The sequence below is a fragment of the Molossus molossus genome, unplaced genomic scaffold, assembly GCF_014108415.1.
Source record: "Molossus molossus isolate mMolMol1 unplaced genomic scaffold, mMolMol1.p scaffold_m16_p_19, whole genome shotgun sequence".
Taxonomy (NCBI): Eukaryota; Metazoa; Chordata; class Mammalia; order Chiroptera; family Molossidae; genus Molossus; species Molossus molossus.
In genome coordinates, this window is record NW_023425354.1 from 4,324,976 (window position 1) to 4,346,214 (window position 21,239).

The window sequence follows — 21,239 nt, forward strand, 5'->3', positions numbered from 1 at the left end:
AGGTAGGTGTCTATAATTAAGCTCTGGAATGACGTCTCCTGTCTGCCCAAGCTCCCCACTGTGTGATGTGGGTTTGTTGTAGTTGTTGTTGTTGTTTTTATCAACAGGCGTCCCCCGTTCTGCCTGCGTTGCCCTGCGTTGACTCTCCTGGAACCAGGCCTTTCCAGTTTCCAGAAGGTGCACTCCTGGTTGGCGTCTTGGTCTCCTCCCGGGTTGACACTGTCAAGTTCAGGGCTGCTGAGCTGGCCAAGGGGCCGCATAAACACGTGGCATCTGCAGAGCTCAGCGATTTGCAAGATGCTACTCGAGACATCTTCCTAGCGGGTCACCAGCAGTGCCCCAGCCCCGACCCCTGGGAGACGGCACTGGAGGGCACGCGGGTGTCGAGGCGCCCACTGCCGGGGCGAGAGATGGCAGGGAACCTCCGTGGGCTCTGCCTCCGGGCCGGGCCCTCGGGTTCGGGGCGCGAACGCGGCCGGCCTCGCGCGCCGCGCGGTAACCCGAGCCCCGCGGAGCAGGCTCGGCCGGGCCACGCGCCCTGGCCCGGCCCCACCCGCCGCGAGCGGCCGCCGCTCCGCCGCATCCCGCCGCCCATTGGCTGGCGCCGCGCGGCCGCTCCCGCCCCGCCGCGCCATTGGCCGCGGACGCCCGGTCCCCGCGCGGAGCCGCCGCTGACATCACGGGCCCGAGGCGGCGGCGCCCCCGGCCCACCCGCAGCCCCCCTCGCAGAGGCGCCGCGGCGTGCCCGGCGGAGGATGGTGCGCGGCGCGCCCGGGCTCCCCGCCGCCCGAGCCGCAGCGCCGAGGCCGAGCGCCAGCCGGCCGCCCCGGGCAGGCGACCCCCGCTCCGGGCGCGGGGCGAGCGGCCGCGGCCATGGGCGCCCTGACCAGCCGGCAGCACGCGGGCGTGGAGGAGGTGGACATCCCGTCCAATTCCGTGTACCGCTACCCGCCCAAGTCCGGTGAGGGCGGGCGGGCGGGCACCCGCGCTGGGGGGAGGTCGCGACGCTGCGGGGCGGGGTCCGGGGTCCGGGGGACGGAGCGGCCCGGGGCGCTGCAGGGCGAGCTCGGCGGGCGGGCGTGCAGGAGGCGTGCAGGGTGCGGGAGGGGCCTTGGCGGGGTCGCCGGGGTCGCCAGCAGTCGCCGGAGGACGTGAGCGGCCTGCGCTCAGACTGTCCTGTGACAGGGGACTGCGGCTCCCGAGGGGTGGGGAGTCCAGGGCGCAGGCAGGTCCCCTTACTTCCAGCCCGGCCCCCCTTTCCCCTGGGGAGCTGAGGGCTGGGGAGGCGGCGGGCTTGGTGTCAAAACGGGCACCTGTGCTAGGTCCTAGCCCTGGCCGCAGCATCCAGGCCCCAGGGGGGGACGGGCGCAGGTTTGAATCCGGTTTCTCAGGGGACAGCTCCCATTGGCTGCTGGAGGATGGAGGCCGAAAATGGGTTTGCAGTGCTGATGCTTTTCAAGAGGCTGTCAGAAGGAAAAAGAAGTGTTTAGCAGAAATGTTTGGGAATCGAAGTATCAGAGTCATCCAGGCTGTCCCTTTGCCAGAGTAGCAAGCAGCCTGGGTTTGGGAATGGGGAGAGCTGTGGGACAGGGCACAGGTATTTAAAATGATGAGAGGTATCGTGTTTGTTTTCAGAATCGTTAACAGGACAAATGTCTCCAGCCTCTGGGTTGTGGCATAGGCACTGGAGATGGGGGAGGATTTTCACAGCAAAGGAGAGAGGCTCACACGTAGATTGAGCCAATTCTGAGCTGCTGGTGCATGACCAAACTCTCTGCTCTTTTTCATTGCTTTTTCCCAAGACTTCTGGGCACCCATGACTACCATCTTCTCTTTGGCTTAGGCCCTGATGAGGCTTTCAGTGATTTTGGAGAGGTGTCAGAATTGGACAGGAGAATAAAGGCTTGCTAATGAGATGAGCGGTTTCTCAGCAGTGTGCCCAGTTTGTGCCAGGTGAGAGCAGGGACCAGACAGAGAACCTGCGCCCCTGCAGAGCGTCTGCCGGAACTGTGTTTCTCGCTGTGTTTGTGCCAAAGAGTGAGTCCTTGCACAGATGAATATGCTTCAGAGCTGTTTTAGAACAGCCTGGGATAAAGCTGTGGCTCGTTCGAGTTTTAATCACGCCCTAGCTAATTATGACTATGAAACCAGTGCTAAGGGAAGCATGCCTTTTGCTTTTTAATAGATGAAAATAAGCACACGTACTGGTGATTTTTTTTTTCTTTCTGAAATCACTTAGCTTCTATTGATCGGGATATGGAGCATGCTTTGCTGAGCTTGGAGTTTTCAGTAGAGTTTGCTGCCGCAGGGCATCCACGCCTCCTTCACATAAGGGAATTAGTCTAGGTAATTCGCTGCTGGAAGGCTGCTCCCCAAAGGATATTGATATAAGTATGAATCTTGGATGATGATGATGAAAGGATAATGGACCAAGCTAAAACTTTTCTTAGCCAACACACTCAATACGTAGTCTTTTTGTTTTTTATCCTCACCCGAGGACATTTTTCCATTTTTTGTTCAGATAGAGTGGGAGGGAAAGAGGGAGGGAGGGAGAGAGAGAAACATCGATGTGAAAGGGACACATCGAGTGGCCGCCACCCACACGAGGGCCGAGGACACACTGCAACCAAGGTACAGGCCCTTAGCGGGAACCGAACCCTGGTCTCTCTGGACCACAGGCCAACGCTCTAACCGCTGAGCCAAACCGGCCAGGGCAATACCTAGAGTCTTAAATAATCCTCTCCACGCCACTGATTTTTTTAAAAAGTTTTACCTAATTGTTACTCATTTTTTATCAGAAATGTTGTATGAGAGACTTTTTGCATCAAGTGGACTAAATTATTTATGTTGAAGGTAAAACACAGGAAAGAGGAATCAGAACATTCATGTCCCAGCCAGCAAACCTTTGTGTACTTGGAAATTTGTGTGAACTTGCATATATGCACGAGTCTAGCGGTGTGTCTCTTCACCTGGCTCTTTATGGGATTATAGTATTTGAGAGCTGAAAGGAACCTTTGAACGAATGTGGCCTAAGACTCATTTCGCCGTTAAGAAAAGAGAGGCCCAGAGGCATGAATGGGTTTGGCCAGGATGACCCAGGAGGTAGTGTTCTTCTCCTTTATTTTATTCTTTTTAAAGTTTTTATTTATTGATTTTAGAGAGAGAGAGGAAGGAGAAGGAGAGAGAGAGAGAGAGAGAGAGAAACATCGATTTGTTCTTCCACTTATTCATGCATTCATTGGTTGGTTCTTCTATGTGCCCTGATTGGGGATCAAACCCACAACCTGGGCGTATGGGGATGATGATCTAACCAACTGAGCTAGCCGGCCAGGGTGATACTCTTACTAAAACCATCAGCCTCTGCCTTTCACAAGGAATTAGATTTTGAACTTGTCCTTGATGATTTGTGGAATGGAGGCTATTGTGCGTCGGAACTGAAACAAAACTCGGAGTCCTGTCCTTGCTGAGGAGTCGGACTGGGCGGGTGAGGTCTCCTTATCTTCAGGACAGTACAGAACAGAGCAGACAGCAGAGTCAGCGTTCTCCGGGGGCCTGACACTGGAAAGCCTTGGGAACGCCGCGGCCTGGGGCACAGTTGTCCCAGAAGGCAGCGCTGCCATCTGTCTCTGTAACGGTGGTCGCAGTGCCCGGCGGAAGCCGCTTTTTGCTCTTCGTATTTTTAAAGGACACCCCTCGTTTTGTATGTACATTGAGCTGGAAATGTTGAAAAATGATTGAGAACAGCCGATTTCATGTCGGAACTTGGGTTTGTAGCTTTTTTTTTCTTCTAGAGATAGGTGAAAATAAAACAGCCTGAATGATTTAGAATTACTTATTTTTTGAATAACTAATGTAGTCAGGTGGTTCAAAGTTTCAGAGAATGGAAAGGCATCCGGTCAAAGTCTTGTTCTCACTGCAGCTGTCAACACACCCAGTTCTCCTAGCTCCCCACACGCCTGCCGTCCCTGTGTCCCTGCTTCGGTTTCTCCCAGAATTCCTTGTGTACACGTACGCGAAGCATGCTTTTTAGACTGTCCTGCACCTTATGTTGTTCACTTGGAGAGATAGTGGCGGTATTTTTATATTATCTCCATACTGGAGAGTTTTTTTTGGTTCTTTTTAAACAACTGTATAATATCCCTTTGTTTGCTATCATTCTTATTTTTAACACAGTCTCCTGTTGATGAGTATTTGGGAGTTTTTTCAGTCTTTTACTATTGCAAACAGTGCAGCCGTGATTAACGCTACACATATGTTCTTAGGTGATGTTTTGATTTGTTAATAAATCTGTGAATACTAATCATTGAAGGAACAGGAGGTATGGTGGGAGTTCATGTCTCTGTTTCTCTATAGCATTTCTGCATGCGCACGGAAAGCTATTTATACAGCACTGCTCTGTATTTGGTTTGGTCTTTGTCATTTTTTCTTTTTAATTTTATTTGAAAGAAAGAGAGAGAAACATCCATTTGTTGTTCCACTTCTTTGTGCATTCATTGGTTGATTCTTCTATGTGTCCTGCCTGACCAGGGATCAAACCTGCAACCTTGGGGTATCAGAAGGACACTAACAACTGGGCTACCTGGCCAGGGCCAGGTCTTTGTCTTCTTTTTTTTTTTTTCCTTTGTTGATTTTAGAGAGGAAGTGAGAGAGAGAGAGAGACATCGATGAGAGCGAGCATCGATTGGCCGCCTCCTGCATGCCCTCCACTGGGGATTTGGGCCACAGTCTGGGCACGTGCCCTGACCCAGAATCAAACCAGCAACCTCTTGGTGCAGGAGTCGACGCTCAACCACGGAGCCACACTTGCCAGACATGTCTTTTTTTTTTTTAATCCTCACTTGAGGATATATTTTTATTGGAGAGAGGAAGGGGGGGGGGAGAAAGAGAGAGAGAGAGAAACATTAATGTGAATCGATTGCCTCCTGCATGCAGCCGGACCAAGGATTAAACCCACAACCTGGGTATGTGCCCTGACTGGGAATCAAACCCTCAGTCTTTCAGTGTATGATGCTCTAACCAACTGAGCCACACTGGCCAGGATAGGTCTTAGCCATTTAAAAAAATTTTTTTTTCTTTATTAATTTCAGAGAGAAAGGAAAGGAGAGGGAAAGAGAGATAGAAACATCGACTGGCTGCCTCCTGCACGCCCCCCACTGGGGACTAGGCCCACAACCTGAGCACGTGCCCTGACCAAACCTGCGACCTCTTGGTGTATGGTAGACACTCAACCACTGAGCCACACTGGCCGGGCAAGTCTTCGTCATTTTTTAGTTAGAAGGTATTCATGCTTTTAAATCCTTCTCTAAGATCTTGGCTTCTTTAAAAGCCCACAATCATTCATTTAGCAAAAGTAGGGCTTTGCTGAGATGGTGGTTTTTAATGCATGCATGCCCATCTTTTGAAAGGGATATCCACATTGACGACAGTCATTAGGCCTGTTTTCTCTATCCAGGAAGAAATAGCATGCTATAAAGACCATTTAATTAATTTAATTCAGTACCTGATGAATCTGGTTCATTTACTGCTACATATTTGAGCAAATTGAAAAATAGAGTAATTAATTTTGCTCCAGTGTTAAGAGGTAAACCCATTATAAAAATTCAGAATGGTCCCCCGGCCATTCAGTGGTTGAGCATCGACCCATGCACCAAGAGGTCACCGGTTCGATTCCCGGTCAGGGCACATACCCAGGTCGTGGGCCAAATCCCCAAATGCAGGAGGCGGCCAATCGATGTTCTCTCACTGATGGTTCTATCTCTCTCTCCCTCTCCCTTCCTCTCTGTCTAAAATCAATAAAGAAAAAAAAATTCAGATGGCCATCAGCGTCCTGAGCGGTTAACATCGTCATTATATTGGAGTGCACATTTGCTTGTCAAGTGTGTTGGTCCTATGGCAAGAGCAGGTTTGTTTTTGTTTTTTAAATCTTCATCCAAGAATATGTTTTCCATTGATTTTTAAATACAGTGAAAGGGAAAGAGGGAGGGAGGGAGAGTAAGAAACATAGATAAATACACATGAATGAGTTGCCTCCTGCGTGTGCTGTTGACCAGGAATTGAACCCACAACGTCACAGCCAACACTCTAACCGCTGAACCAAACTAGCCAGGGTGCAAGAGCAGCTTTTTTTTAGAAACATGTTTTATTGATTTTTTTTTAGAGAGAGACGAAGGGAAAGAGGTAGAAACATCCATGTGAGAGAGAAACATTGATTGGCTGCCTCTTGCACGCCCCCTACTAGGGATTGAGCCCCAAACCTGGGCGTGTGCCCTGACCCGAATCGAACCAGGACCTCTCAGTCATTGAGATGCCACTCAATCCACGAGCCACACTGGGGGGCACAAGAGCAGTTTTTAAAACATGGGTAATAAGTCTTTGCCCATCAAATAGTTACAAGAGTTTCTCTTAGCTTTTAGGAGCATCAGTTGAGACTTAAAAATATGGAACTTACTACCTAATAAAGAATTTTTTGGTTCTGCCACAGTTTGATGGATACTTTTTTTTTTTAATTACTATTTTTTTTTTTATCCTCACCCGAGGATATTTTTCCATTCTTTGCACAGATAGAGTGGGAGGGAGAGAACGGAAGAGAGAGAGAGAGGGAAACATCGACGTGAAGGGACACATCGAATGGCTGCCACCCGCACGACCAACCAGGGCCGGGGACAAACCGCAACCGTACGTGCCCTTAGCGGGAACCGAACCCGGGTCTCTCCGGACCGGAGGCCGATGCTCTAACCGCTGAGCCAAACTGGCCAGGGCTGATGGATACTTTAACTAAAATAAGTAGGTTCCTGAAATCTGCAGTAAACTTAATACCAGAAAAAAACCAAAATGTCACTCTGTTCAATGATGAAGTCATCGAGATCAAGAGTTCAAATGCTACTAGTATTTTTTTAAACATTTAAAAAGCAGTAATTCTGTGACTTGAAAATTCCACTGTTTTTTCCTTACTTGTATTTTGCCTCATTGAGAGCAGACCTATTGCTTTCACTTCTTGATTTTGCCTTAAGGGTTAGGCCCTTCGCTTTCCTTGTACGATGGCGGTTGTGTTCTTTTGTTCTTTAGCATCTCTTTTCATTATTGAGCACCTGCTGTATGTCCTGCACTGCGCTCTGCACCCATATATGGGTTCCGATCCTGTGCCCAGTGAGCTCGGCACCCTGGCGAGCAGCAGGAGAGCCCTGAAGTCAACTTTGGCGTTCACGAGGTGGGCACAGAGGGAGTATTAGCAGCACAGCTACTCGGTGGCCGTACGAGTCAGGATTCTCCAGAGAAGAAACAGTGTATTTATATATATATAAAATTTATTGGCGCACGTGGTTGTAGGGGCTGGCAAGTCTAAAATCTGTAGAGCAGGCCGCAGGCTGGCAACTCAAGACATCAGTTGATGTTGGAGTCTGGAGTCTGATGTCTGCAGGGCAGGCTGGCAGGGACGTCAGGCAGGATTTCTCTGGTACAGTCTTAAGGCAGAATTTCTTCTCCAGGCCCCTGTCAGTCTTTGCTCTTAAGGCCTTCAGCTGATTGGGTGAAGCCCACCCATATTATCAAGTGCTTATCTCTTTTACTTAAAGTCAGTTGATTATAGATATCAGTCACATCTGCAATTACCCTCACAGCAAGGTCTAGCCTGGTGTTTTCCCTAGGCCAGCGCCACAGCCCAGCCAAGTTGACACATACAATTTAACATAGTAGCTTCCACTTTAACTGATTATTTTTACTCCATAAATGCTAAGCTTGAACTTTTAATTGCCAAGAGTGCTTGTGCTATGGGAAAAAAAAATTTTTTTAACCCAAAATTACAGTCTTTAAATATCATTATTTAAAAATTATGTTCCTTTTAAAAAAATGATTTATTTTATTAATCTTGGAGGGAGAGAGAGAAAGAAACTTTGATGTGAGAAAGAAACATTAATCAGTTGTCTCCAGCATGCACCCTGACCGAGGATTGAACCCATAACCTAGGTATATGCCCTGAATGGGAATCGAACCTACCACCTTTTGGTGTATGGGATGACATAAAAATTACGCTCTTTCCAAAATTTCAGAGCTTATCATCTAGTGTCACAGGCAGAATGCCTGCCTACAGAGATAAATAAGAATCCAGAATGTACCATGACCAAATGAGATATATCCAGGAATGCAAGGTTGGTTTAATACCTGAAAATCCATCAATGTTAACACACCATATTAGTAGAATAAAGGAAAAAACCCTAAAGACAGCCTCTTTAATAAATAGCGTTGGGAAAATTGGACAGCTACATGCAAAAAAATGAAACTAGACCATCAACTTACACCATACACAAGAATAAACTCAAAATGGATAAAAAACTTAAATGTGACTCATGAATCCACAACAACATTTCAGACATCATATGCAGCAGAATTTTCACTGATACAACACCTAAGGCAACAGAAACAAAGGAGAAAACACATGAGACTGCATCAAACTCAAAAGCTTCTGCACAGCAAAAGATACAATCATCAAAACGGAAAGGCAACCCACTGTATGGGAGAGCATAATTGCCAATCATATATCAGATAAGGGGTTAATTTCCAATATATAGAGAGTGCTCATACAGTTCAACAAAAGGAAGACAAAGAACCCAATTAAAAAATGGACAGAGGAACTAAATAGACATCTCTCCAAACATGACATACAAATGGCTAAGAGACATATGAAGAAATGCTCAACATCACTAATCATCAGAGAGATGCAAATTAAAACAACAATGAGGTATCACCTCACACCTGTCAGAATGGCCGCCATCAAATCATCAAACAACAAGTATTGGCGAGGGTGTGGAGAAAAGGGGACTCTAATACACTGCTGGTGGGAATGCAGGCTGGTGCAGCTACTATGGAAAACAATATGGTGTTACCTCAAAAAATTACAAGTTGAACTGCCATTTGATCTAGTGATCCCACTCCTAGAAATATACCCTAAGAAGCCTGAAACACCAATCAGAAAGAATATATGTACCCCCATGTTCATAGCAGCAGTATTTACAATAGCTAAGATCTGGAAACAGCCCAGGTGTCCATCAGTAGACGAATGTATAAAAAAGCTATGGTACATGTACACAATGGAGTACTATGCAGCTGTAAGAAAGAAAGATCTCTTATCCTTTGAGATGACATGGAGGGACCTGTAAAGTATTATCCTAAGTGAAACAAGTCAAGCAGAGAAAGACAAATACCACATGATCTCACTTATTTGTGAAATATAATGAACATAACAGTCTGAGGAACGGGGTAGTCCCAGAGACGTGAAAGTGGGGTACAGACTGACAATCCCCTGAAGAGGAGGTAGGGGGGAGAGATAAACCACAGAACTTATATGCATGTATGTATGAACAATGGACATGGACAGCAAAGGTGGGGACAGGGTGGGGAGGGAGGGGGAGGGGGAATCAGTGGGTGAAAAGGGGAAACATCTGTAACAAAAATAAATAATTAAAAAATAAATAAATAAGAAAAAACCCACATGATCATCTCATGCAAGCAAAACCATTTAACAAAATCCAATACTGTCAATGATAAAAACTCTCAGCGAACCGGGAATAGCAGAGAACTTCCTCACCTGATAAAGGGCATCTGTGAAAAGCCCAGAGCTAGCATCATACTTAATGTTGAAACAAAAAGTGCCGCCTGCTAAGATCAGGAACGGGGTAAGAACGTCTGCTTCTGCCATTCATTGTTCACGAGATTCTAACTAGTACAATAAAGCAAAGCAAATAAAAATTTAAAAAAAAATTTTTTTAAGTCATCCAGATTGTAAAGGAAGAAGTAAAACTGTCTTTATTCACTGATGACGTGATCCCATATAGAGAAAAACACCAACATTTCCAGAAAAGAGACATACTAGAACTAATAAATGAGTGAGGGAGTTTTCAGATACAAGATCAATATACAAAAATCAATTGTGTTTTTATATAGAGTAATAATCTGAAAACAAATTTTTTAAAAATTCCATTCCTGTAACATCAAAAAGAATAAATTTTTTAGAAATAAATTTAAGACTTACCCAGTGAAAATTCTAAAATGTTGCCAGAAGTGATGCTTTAACTAAAAAAGTTTAAAAGGATCTAAAAAAGCCCGGCCAGTGGCTCAGTGGATTGAGTGCCATCCCATGGACAAGAGGTTCCGGTTTGATTCCCAGTCAGGGCACATGCCTGGGTTGCAGGCTCAATCTCCAGTGAAGGGCATGCAGGAGGCAGCTGATCGATGTTTCTCTCTCACATTAATGCTTGTATCTCCTTAAATCAATAAAAACATTTAAAAAAATAAAAAGATCTAAATAAATAGACACTTAATGGTTCATGGATTAGAAAACCTAATACTGTCAAGGTGCAAGTGTTCTCCAAATTGATCTAACAACTGAGTACATTCCTGTAAAAATCCCAACAGACTTTTTTGATGAAATTGACCAACTGATCTTAAAATTTATGTGGACAGCCCTGGCCGGTGTTGCTCTGTGGTTAGCGTCAACTTGTGCATTGAAGGGTCTCAGGTTCGAGTCCTGGTCAGGGGCACACACTTGAGTTGCTTGTTCCATCCCCGGCCCAGGTCGGGGCACATGCAGGAGACAACCTGTCGATGTGCCTCTCACATTGATGTTTCTCTCTCTCTCTCTTCCTCCTTCCCTCCCTCCCTTCTCTCTCCCTCACTCCCTTCCAATCTCTCTAAAAATCAATGGGAAATATATCCTTGGCTGAGGATTAACAGCAACAACAACAACAAAAGATACACAATGCACGTGTGAACGGATGCTCAGCCACTTGGAAATGCAAATTAAAACTACAATAAAAAACCTACAATTAGACACTACTTCAGACCCACTAGGGTGGCTGTAATAAAAAATAACTCAGCAATTCCATATACATGTGTACAGCTATCTAAGAATAGTTTGAAAAATCCACACCAAGCGCGTACACGAATGTTTAGTCATTGCAGCGTTGTTCACCATAGCCAAAAGGTGGAAACAACCCAAAAGTCCATCAGCTGCTGAATGAAACAACTGATAAATAAAATGTGGTAAGTCCACACAATGGAGTGTTATTTGGCAATAAAAAGGAATGATATTTGCTATAACATGGATGAACCTGCAAAGCACTAATGCTAACTCAAAGAAGCCAGGTGTATATACTGGATAATTCTTTTGTAGGAAATGTCCAAAGAGGCAAATCCACAGAAACAAAGTAGATTACTGACTGCCAGTGGCGGGGGGAGGGGAAATGAGGAGTGACCGCTAGTGGGTTTCTTTTTAGGGTAATGAAAATGGTCTAAAATTGGACAGTGGTGAATAGTTGCACAATTCTGTGAATATTCTCAAAAATAGCATTGGATTGTACCTTTTTTTTTTTTTTAATTCTCACCCAAGGAACATCAATATGAGACATATTGATTGATTGCCTCCCACATGATCCAGACCAGAGCAGGGATCAAACCCGCAACCGAGTTATGTATCCTTGCCTGGGAATCGAACCTACGACTCTTTGGTCTGAGGGCCAGTGCTCTAACTGCTGAGCCATACCATCCAGGGCTTGGATTGTACCCTTTAAATAGGTGATTGTAGGGCATGTGAATTATATCTCAATAAGGCTGATTAAAAATGGACCATAGGCCCTGGCCAGTTTGGCTCAGCGATTAGAGCATCGGCCCACGGACCAGAGAGACCCAGGTTCAGCTCCTGCTAAGGGCATGTGCCTTGGTTGCAGTTTGTCCCCGGCCCTGGTTGGGGTCATGTGGGTGGCAACCACTCAATGCGTCTCTCTCAAGACACATCGATGTTTCTCTCTCGTCCCCCATCTCTCCCCCCCACTCTATCTGAAGATAAATGCAAAAATGTCCTTGGGTGAGGATTAAAAAAGAAAAGGATGAACTACTGATACTTGTTATGCAACATGGATTACCCTCAAAACCAGGATGCTGAGTGAAAGAAACCAAATGCAGGACTGTGTGTGGCGCAGGGTCATCTGTGTAAAATGGCTAACAAGGGCAAACTGACAGAAAGTAGAACAGTGTTTGCCTAAGGCTGGGGATGGGAGTGGGAATTAGTTGTAAACAGATGTGAGGGAACATTTTGGGTTGATGGGAAAGGTTTTTTTGTTTTGTTTTTTTTAATTCTTACCCAAGGATACTTTTCCATTTATCTTAACCTGTTAACCGGGGAATTCCCTGGGAATTCCCTTTTTACTGTATGCAATGTTTGACGTACAGGTTAAGATAGAGTGGGAGGGGGAGAGAGAGAGAAACATCGATACGAGAGAGACACATCGACTGGCTGCCTCCTGCAGGACCCCGACCAGGGCCAGGACGAACTGCAACCAAGGTACGTGCCCTTGACTGGGATCGAACCCGCAGCTCTTTGGCCCTTGGGCCTATGCTCTAACTGCTGAGCCAAACTGACCAGGGCACGATGGGAAATGTTTATAACTGGATCGTGGTGATAGTTTCCGAAGTCATTGAATTGTACAATGGATGGCTTTTATGCTGTATATGTTATACCTCAGTAAAGCTGTTTAACAAAACAGTACAGCGGGCCCTGGCTGGTGTGGCTCAGTTGGTTGGGTGTCATCTCATGCACCGAGGGGTTGCCAGTTTGATTCCCCAGTCAGGGCGTTTGCCCGGGTTGTGGTTGCATTTCAGTCCCCGGCCCTGGTTGGGGTCATGTGGGAGGCAGTGAACTGATGTTTCTCCCTGTCTCCCCCACTCTATCTGAGGATAAATGGAAAAATATCCCCCGGTGAGGATTAAAAAAAAAAAGCAATGTCCTGACCGGTGTGGCTCAGTGGTTGAGCATAGACCCCCGCACCAGGAGGTCACCCGTTTGATTCCCGGTCAGGGCACATGCCCAGGTGTGGGCCCGATCCCCAGTGGCGGGCGTGCAGGAGGCGGCCAGTCAATGTTCTCTCTTACGGATGTTTCTCTCTCTATCTCCCTCTCACTTCCTCTCTTTCTAAAATAATAAAGAAAATTTTTTTTTTTAGTAACAGAAGTGTCCATACTCCTGGTAAGGCTCTCCAGTCTAAGTAGCTTAATAAGGAAATTCCAAGAAAAGGTCCCGCCTTCCTAAGAGGAGTTCTGGTGCCAGCTCCTAAGATAAAATGCTCCTTGTTTCATCTCCTTCCTGAAGAAAGGGCTGTTCACTGACTTCAGGCAGAGATGGGATGGCCAGATGAACAGACGGGCCAGGTGGTTCAGGCAGAGATGGGATGACCAGATGAACAGACAGGGCCAGCGGTTCAGGCAGAGATGGGATGGCCAGATGAAGAGACAGGGCTGGTGGTTCAAGCAGAGATGGGATGGCCAGATGAACAGACAGGGCCGGCGGTTCAAGCAGAGATGGGATGGCCAGATGAACAGACAGGGCCGGCGGTTCAAGCAGAGATGGGATGGCCAGATGAACAGACAGGCCAGGTGGTTCAGGCAGAGATGGGATGGCCAGATGAACAGACAGGGCCGGCGGTTCAAGCAGAGATGGGATGGCCAGATGAACAGACAGGGCCGGTGGTTCAAGCAGAGATGGGATGGCCAGATGAACAGACAGGGCCGGCGGTTCAAGCAGAGATGGGATGGCCAGATGAACAGACAGGCCAGGTGGTTCAAGCAGAGATGGGATGGCCAGATGAACAGATAGGCCAGGCGGTTCAAGCAGAGATGGGATGGCCAGATGAACAGACAGGCCAGGCGGTTCAAGCAGAGATGGGATGGCCAGATGAACAGACAGGCCAGGTGGTTCAAGCAGAGATGGGATGGCCAGATGAACAGACAGGGCCGGCGGTTCAGGCAGAGATGGGATGGCCAGATGAACAGACAGGCCAGGTGGTTCAAGCAGAGATGGGATGGCCAGATGAACAGACAGGCCAGGTGGTTCAGGCAGAGATGGGATAGCCATATGAACAGACAGGGCCGGCGGTTTTCAGGCGACGATGGATGGCCAGATGAACAGACAGGGCCGGCTGGTTCAAGCAGAGCATGGGACTGGCCAGATGAACAGACAGGGCCAGGTTGGTTCAAGCAGAGATGGGATTGCCAGATGAACAGACAGGCCAGGTGGTTCGAAGGCAGAGATGGTGATGGCCAGATGAACCAGGACAGGCCAGGCGGTTCTAATGCAGACGATGGGGATGGGCCAGATGACAGACAGGGCCAGGCGGTTCAAGCAGAGATGGGATGGCCAGATGAACAGACAGGCCAGGCTGGTTCAAGCAGAGCATGGGATGGTCCCAGATGAACCAGACAGGGCCAGGCGGTTCAGGCAGAGATGGGATGGCAAGATGACAGCAGGACAGGTGGTTCAAGCAGAGATGGGATGGCCAATGAACAGACAGGCCAGGTGGTTCAAGCAGAGATGGGATGGCCAGATGAACAGACAGGCCAGGTGGTTCAGCAGAGATGGGAGTGGCAGATGAACAGACAGGGCCAGGTGGTTTCAAGCAGAGATGGATGGCCAATGAACAGACGGGCCAGGTGGTTCAAGCAGAGATGGGATGGCCAGATGAACAGACAGGCCAGGTGGTTCAAGCAGAGATGGGATGGCCAGATGAACAGACAGGCCAGGTGGTTCAGGCAGAGATGGGATGGCCAGATGAACAGACGGGCCAGGTGGTTCAAGCAGAGATGGGATGGCCAGATGAACAGACAGGCCAGGTGGTTCAAGCAGAGATGGGATGGCCAGATGAACAGACGGGCCAGGTGGTTCAGGCAGAGATGGGATGGCCAGATGAACAGACAGGCCAGGTGGTCAGAAAGGCAGAGTGACAGGTGTTCAGGCAGAGATGGGATGGCCAGATGAACAAGACAGGCGACCAGGCTGGTTCAGGCCAGAGATGTTATGGCCAGATGAACCAGACAGGGCCGCGGGGTTCAGGACAGAGATGGGATGGCCAGATGAACAGACGGGCCCGGTGGTTCAGGCAGAGATGGGATGGCCAGATGAACAGACAGGCCAGGTGGTTCAGCAGAGATGGGATGGCCAGGATGAACAGACAGGCCAGTTGGTTCAGCAGACAGATGGCATGGCCAGATGAACAGACAGGCCAGGTGTGGTTCAAGCAGAGATGGGATTGGCCAGATGAACAGACAGGGCCAGGCGGGTTCAGGCAGAGATGGCTGGCCAGTGAACAGACAGGCCAGGTGGTTCAGGCAGAGATGGGCATGGCCAGATGAACAGACAGGCTAGGTGGTTCAGGCAGAGATGGGATGGCCAGATGAACAGACGGGCCAGGTGGTTCAAGTAGAGATGGGATGGCCAGATGAACAGACGGGTCAGGCGGTTCAGGCAGAGATGGGATGGCCAGATGAACAGATAGGCCAGGCGGTTCAAGCAGAGATGGGATGGCCAGATGAACAGACAGGCCAGGCGGTTCAGGCAGAGATGGGATGGCCAGATGAACAGACAGGCCAGGTGGTTCAAGCAGAGATGGGATGGCCAGATGAACAGACAGGGCCGGCGGTTCAGGCAGAGATGGGATGGCCAGATGAACAGACAGGGCCGGCGGTTCAGGCAGAGATGGGATGGCCAGATGAACAGACAGGGCCGGCGGTTCAAGCAGAGATGGGATGGCCAGATGAACAGACAGGGCCGGCGGTTCAAGATGTGGACTGAAACTCGAAAGAAAGATGAGAGAGAAAAGTTTGGAAGATGAGTATCAGAAAGGAGAAGCCAACATGTATTAATTGCCCAGAGGGTCTAGCCAGCTACATAGTTGTTGATCCCAACAATAATTCATTTTAGAGAGAGGTTTTTATTATCTCCATTTTTACAAATAAAGAAACCAAAGCTCAAGAAAGTTAAATAATTTGTCCTAGGTCACACGGCTGCGGGGAGGTGGCAACGTCGGCATCACATCCAGCCCTGTCCTAGTCACGGCCTTGGCTTGGGCTCCGGGAGGGAGGGGACGAGGGGAGAGGGTGTGAGGGCTGAGGGGAGGACTGAACTCTTAGAGGCGGGTCCGGTCCGGGTGAGGACGTGGAGCAAGTGGGAGCTTGGAAGAGTCCGAACTGAAAAGGGGTTCAGCCCTGGCCGGTTTGGCTCAGCGGTTAGAGCATCAGCTTATGGTCCAGAGAGACCTGGGTTCGGTTCCCACTAAGGGCATGTACCTTGGTTGCAGTTTGTCCCCGGCCCTGGTTGGTCATGCAGGAGGCAGCCACTCGATGTGTCCCTTTCACGTTGATGTTTCTCTCTCTCTCTCCCTCTCCCACTCCCACTCTATCTGAACAAAAAATGGAAAAATGTCCTCGGGTGAGGATAAAAAAAAAAAAGGGTTCAGAAGCCAAGGAGCAAAGAGCTGCAGAAATGAGAGCTGAAGTCTTGGGAGAGTCCCTAGGCGAATGGAGAGAGAAAGGTTGCTGGCCAGGCTGGGACCCAGAGAAGTCTCAGTGGGGTGGAGGTAACTGGAGAGCTGGAGAGCTGTCGCGGTGGGATGGTAGCAGGCAGAGGAGGACGGAGGGATGGATGGGCAAGGGTGGGTATTAGGGCATGGGAGATGGAATTGGGTTTTGTTTTGTTTGTTTTGAGACTTTTTATAAGAGTTTATTTAAGCCAAACTGACAAAATATGCCAGGGAGGAGATCTCAAAGGCTCCCTGGAATTGTTTTTTGTTTGTTTGTTTTTTGTTTTGTTTGTTGTTGTTGTTTTCCACATCCACTTGAGAGAGACACATCGATTGGTTGCCTCCTGTACGACCCCAACTGGGGCCGAGGATGGAACCTGCCACCCAGGTACGTGCCCTTGACCAGGAATCGAACCTGCGGCCCCTTGGTCTGCAGGCCAGCGCCTTGTTCCCTGAGCCACACCCGCAAGGCTGTTTTCCATTTTTTAAGTTGGGAAGGGAGGGTACTTGTATAATGAGGCAAGTACAGAGCCGGTGGGGAGGGAGGACTGGAACCGGTGAGAAAGGGCGGTGGTTGAGTCTCAAGGAGGAAGAGGCAGTTGGGAATGAGAACTCAGGTGGAGAAGTTCATCTTGGGATGGGGAAGGAGGAATTCCTTCTTGAGATGGAAGAGAATATGGATAGAAATACAGGGAGTTGTGTGGGGTTGAACCTCTGTAATGGAGAAGGTTCTGAGAAGAAGGAAGGCGGGTGGAGGGGTCAGGGTTGGGGACTTGGAAGTGTGGGAAGGGTTTGGATCCATGGGTGTGTGTGTTGCTCTGAAAACCGTTAAGGTAACGGTTGTTAAACTATATTGTACTGGTTCAGAATTGAATAGAGCCTAGATCTAGGTACGTATAGCATGCTAAAAATAGCATTTTAAATAATAGTCAATAAATGGTGTTAGTCAAGTTTTCTATTTGGAAAAAACGATTAAACCCTTATCTCACACAGTCCACAAGGACAAATTCCAGATGTAAAAACAATCACATAGAAAAAAAGGGTTTGTTAAGTCTTGGCACGCAGTGGGGATGTCGTGTAATGGTTCAGGGCACACACGGGCTCGGGGGTAAAAGCAGCCGGCTCTGGGGCCGGATGCTGCTGCCTACCAGCTGTGTGGCCTTGGACAAATTACTTAAACCCTCTGTGTATTTACTTCCTTTTCTGTAAAATAAAAACAGTCAGTAACCCCTGCCGTAGCGGGTGGCTGCGAGGAGTAACTGCCCTTGTCCGCACAGTGCTGTTCTGGACGAGCCCTCAGCACGAGGTGTCACTGTGGGCTCCGTGAGCACGGTGCCGTCGGTCCACCAGGACAGACCAGGGGCGATGCCTACGGTGCAGGAGGCAGAAAAGAGCAACTGCAGATCAGTATATGTCATATCCCAATTAAGTTAAAAAATAAAGCAAGCCCTGGCCGGTTTGGCTCAGCGATTAGAGCGTTGGCCTGCGGTCCAGAGAGACCCGGGTTCGGTTCCCGCTAAGGGCATGTGCCTTGGCTGCAGTTTGTCCCCGACCCTGGTTGGTCTTGCAGGTGGCAGCCACTCGATGTGTCCCTTTCACGTCGATGTTTCTCTCTCTCTCACTCTCTCTCTCGTCCTCTCTCTCCCTCCCACTCTGTCTAAAGAATGGAAAAAAAATAAATAAATAAAGCAATACAGAAAGCCTGAATGTATATGTTTATGTATGTACAGGGACGTCTGGAAGGCCCAAACCAATTGTGAACATGGAGTCGAGTTGTCACTTTTAATTTTAATTGCATTTGTTGGGGTGACATTGGTTAATAAAATTATATGGGTTTCAGGTGTACAATTCTCTAATATGTCATCTGTATATTGTATTGTGTGTTCACCACCCCAAGTCAAGTCTCTGTCTATCTCCATTTATCCCACCTACACCTCCTTCATCTTCACCCATCCCCCTGCACCCCGATACTTTTACCTTTTAAAACTGTGGCTATTAGATCATTTAAAATTACATATGTGGCTTACATTATGTTTTTTTTTTTAATTATAATTCTCTCTTATTTACTTTCTCTTTATTGATTTTAGAGAGAGAGGAAGGGAGAGGGAGAGAGAGAGAAACATCGATGAGCGAGAACATCGACTGGCCGCCTCCTGCGTGCCCCCCACTGGGGATCTGGCCCACAACCTGGGCATGTGCCCTGACTGGGAATCCAACTGGTGACCTCTTGGCCAGGCTGCTTTAGGTTTTTATTGGATAGCACTGGTCTGGAGGAAAAGTACTGGTGCAATTTTCTTCCCTTATAATTAATTTGATTTTTTTGCCTGGATGACTTTATTTTTAAATTATCATTGACATACAATATTATATTAATTTGAGATGTACAACATAGTGATTAGACATTTATATACCTTATGAAGTGGTCAGCCCAGTAAGTCTAGTAGCCATCTGGCTCCATACATGACAATATTATTGACTGTATTACTAAGCTGGAAGCTGTACTTTACATCCCTGTGATTATTTTTATAACTGGCAGTTTATACTTCTTAATCGCTTTCACCTTTTTCACTGATCCCTGAATACCGTATTTGTGTTAGTGCTGGTCATTCTTGGTCTTTCCTTATAGGGTTTTGTTTTTTTTAATAGATTTTTATGTGGTAAAAAGTACATAACATTACGTGTACCATCTTAGCCTTTTTTTTTTTATTCTTACCCGAGGACACTTTTTGCATTCATCATCAGATAGAGCGAGTCGGGAGAGAGGGAGGAAGAGAGAGAGAGAAACATCAACATGAAAGGGACACATCGAGTGGCTACCACCCACACAACCCCAACCGGGGTTGGGGACAAACCGCAACCGAGATACACGCCCTTAGTGGGCACCGAACCCAGGTCTCTCTGGACCACAGGCCAACATTCTAACTGCTGAGCCAAACCGGCCAGGGCCATCTTAGCCATTTTTAAGTGTAAGTTCATCGTGTTAAGATTGCTAGAATTGCCCTGGCCAGTTTGGCTCAGCATTTGGAGTGTTGGCCCTTAGACCGAAGGGTCTCAGGTTCAATTTCAGTCAAGGGCATGTACCTCAGTTGCGGTTCGGTCCTCAGCCCTGGTCGGGGTTGTGCGGGAGTGTCTCTCTCACATCAGTGTTTCTCTCTCTCCCTCCCACTCTACCTGAAGATAAATGGGGGGGGGGGAAAAAGAAATAAAAAGATTGCTAGAACATTTTTTTCTTGCAAAACTGAAAATCTATACCCATTAAAACATTAATTCCCCCTTCTCCCTCCCACTCATGCCTTATGTTTGAAATATAATTTTGGAGATCTGTATATTCTGTATCTTCCTTTCCTCCTCAGCTTTATTAAGACGTAACTGACATAGAACATGATGTAAGTTTAAGGTGTCCAACGTGATGACTTGGTACACATACATCTTGCAGAATGATCACCATGAGATGTCTTCGTAAAGCCCACAAAGAACTCTGAACACGGGTTTTGGTTAAGAATTATAGCCATCTGGCTGGCTTGGCTCAGTGCTTGGAACGTTGGCCCGTGGACCAGGTCGATTCTGGTCAAGGGCACGTACCTCGTTTGCGGTTCCTCCGGCCCTGGTCAGGGTCGTGTGGGAGGCAACCAATCGATGTGTCCCTCACACATTGATGTTTCTCTCTCTCTCCCCCTCCCACTCTATCTGAAGATAAATGGAAAAATATCCTCGGGTGAGGATTAAAAAAAAGAAGAAGAATAGTTAAATAATAATAGAAAAGTTGTTCTGTATTTATGAGTCATATATGGTTTTTATTGTTAGCAAATAGGCAAAGAAGTATTCTGGTGTAGTTCTTTTCCCCTGCTATTTACGATTGTAGAGCACGGTTCATGCTCAGAAGTAAGAATGTGCACAAGTGGTCCGAAAGGCTGTGTTTCCGTTGGGTGTTCGTGGGCACTGACGTGGCTGCAGAGCCCCACTGGGGGCCCCTGGACGGCCGGGCAGGCGGCAGAAGGCTCCCTCCAGGCTGCAAACGGAGGGTTGGCTTTTCTCACTGGTCTCCTTGGGTCAAGTTCTTAAAGGGGTCCGTCCCAAAGAAAGGAAAAAGCCAACCTTTGGTTAAGTTTCTTTTTCCTTTTAACTGGAGAGGTCTTCTTTTAAGTGCCCCGGGGGAGATCAGCTTTATAAATGAACTTTGTGTTGGCTCTTCTACTGAAATGAAAACTCCTCTTTTCATCTGTGAATCACTGACCCTAATTTTTGGTCTTTGTATATTTGGGCTCTTGATTTTTGATGGAAGGCAAAAGTACAATTGGCTCTACACTACATTCTTTTTTTGTGTGTGTGGTACGTGCCCCTAGCAGGAACTGAACCCGGGACTCTCTGGCCCGCAGGCCAACGCTCAACTGCTGAGCCAAACTGACCAGGGCTACACTACATTCTTGATCATTTCTTTCAATATTATGTCAAAGAGTGTGGGGGGGGGGCGCATTTCCAATAGAACCCTGGCACCTTCTTTAACCCTTTGCCCCAGCCCCGGCCATTAGTGCTCTTCTCCTGGTAGGATCCTGGAATCTGATTATCCGTGCTTGTCATTGTCCCCTGTGCCCGTATCCCTCGTGGGCTGCTCACAGGTACCAGCAACTGAGTGTGCCCCACACTGAACTCAACCTGTTCAACACCAGGTACCAGACCTGCTTCTCTCTCTCTTTTATTCATGATTCGGGCAACTCATCCATCAGTGTAAACTCTAACTTTTCTAATCTCACCTCATGTATAATGAATATGTAATTTCTATGGTATAGAGAAGATATTTTACTGAGGGTCAACTGTAAATGGCTTAAGTGATTTGAGCCGGCTGCTTCTACTTAGGGCCCTCCCCCCTATCAATTATGCACTTGGAAAATAGGGCTGGACATA

General features: G+C 47.8%; 1 protein-coding gene across 2 annotated transcripts in view; it reads left to right on the plus strand.

The window, feature by feature from the left end:
• Positions 1-873: 873 nt before the first annotated feature.
• Positions 874-21,239, plus strand: part of RNF157 (ring finger protein 157) — a 74,789-nt gene continuing 54,423 nt past the window's right edge. For both annotated transcript variants that reach the window (XM_036267940.1, XM_036267941.1), the window contains exon 1: positions 874-961. In XM_036267940.1, the coding sequence (XP_036123833.1) occupies positions 874-961 (88 nt within the window). The remainder of the gene's footprint in view (positions 962-21,239) is intronic.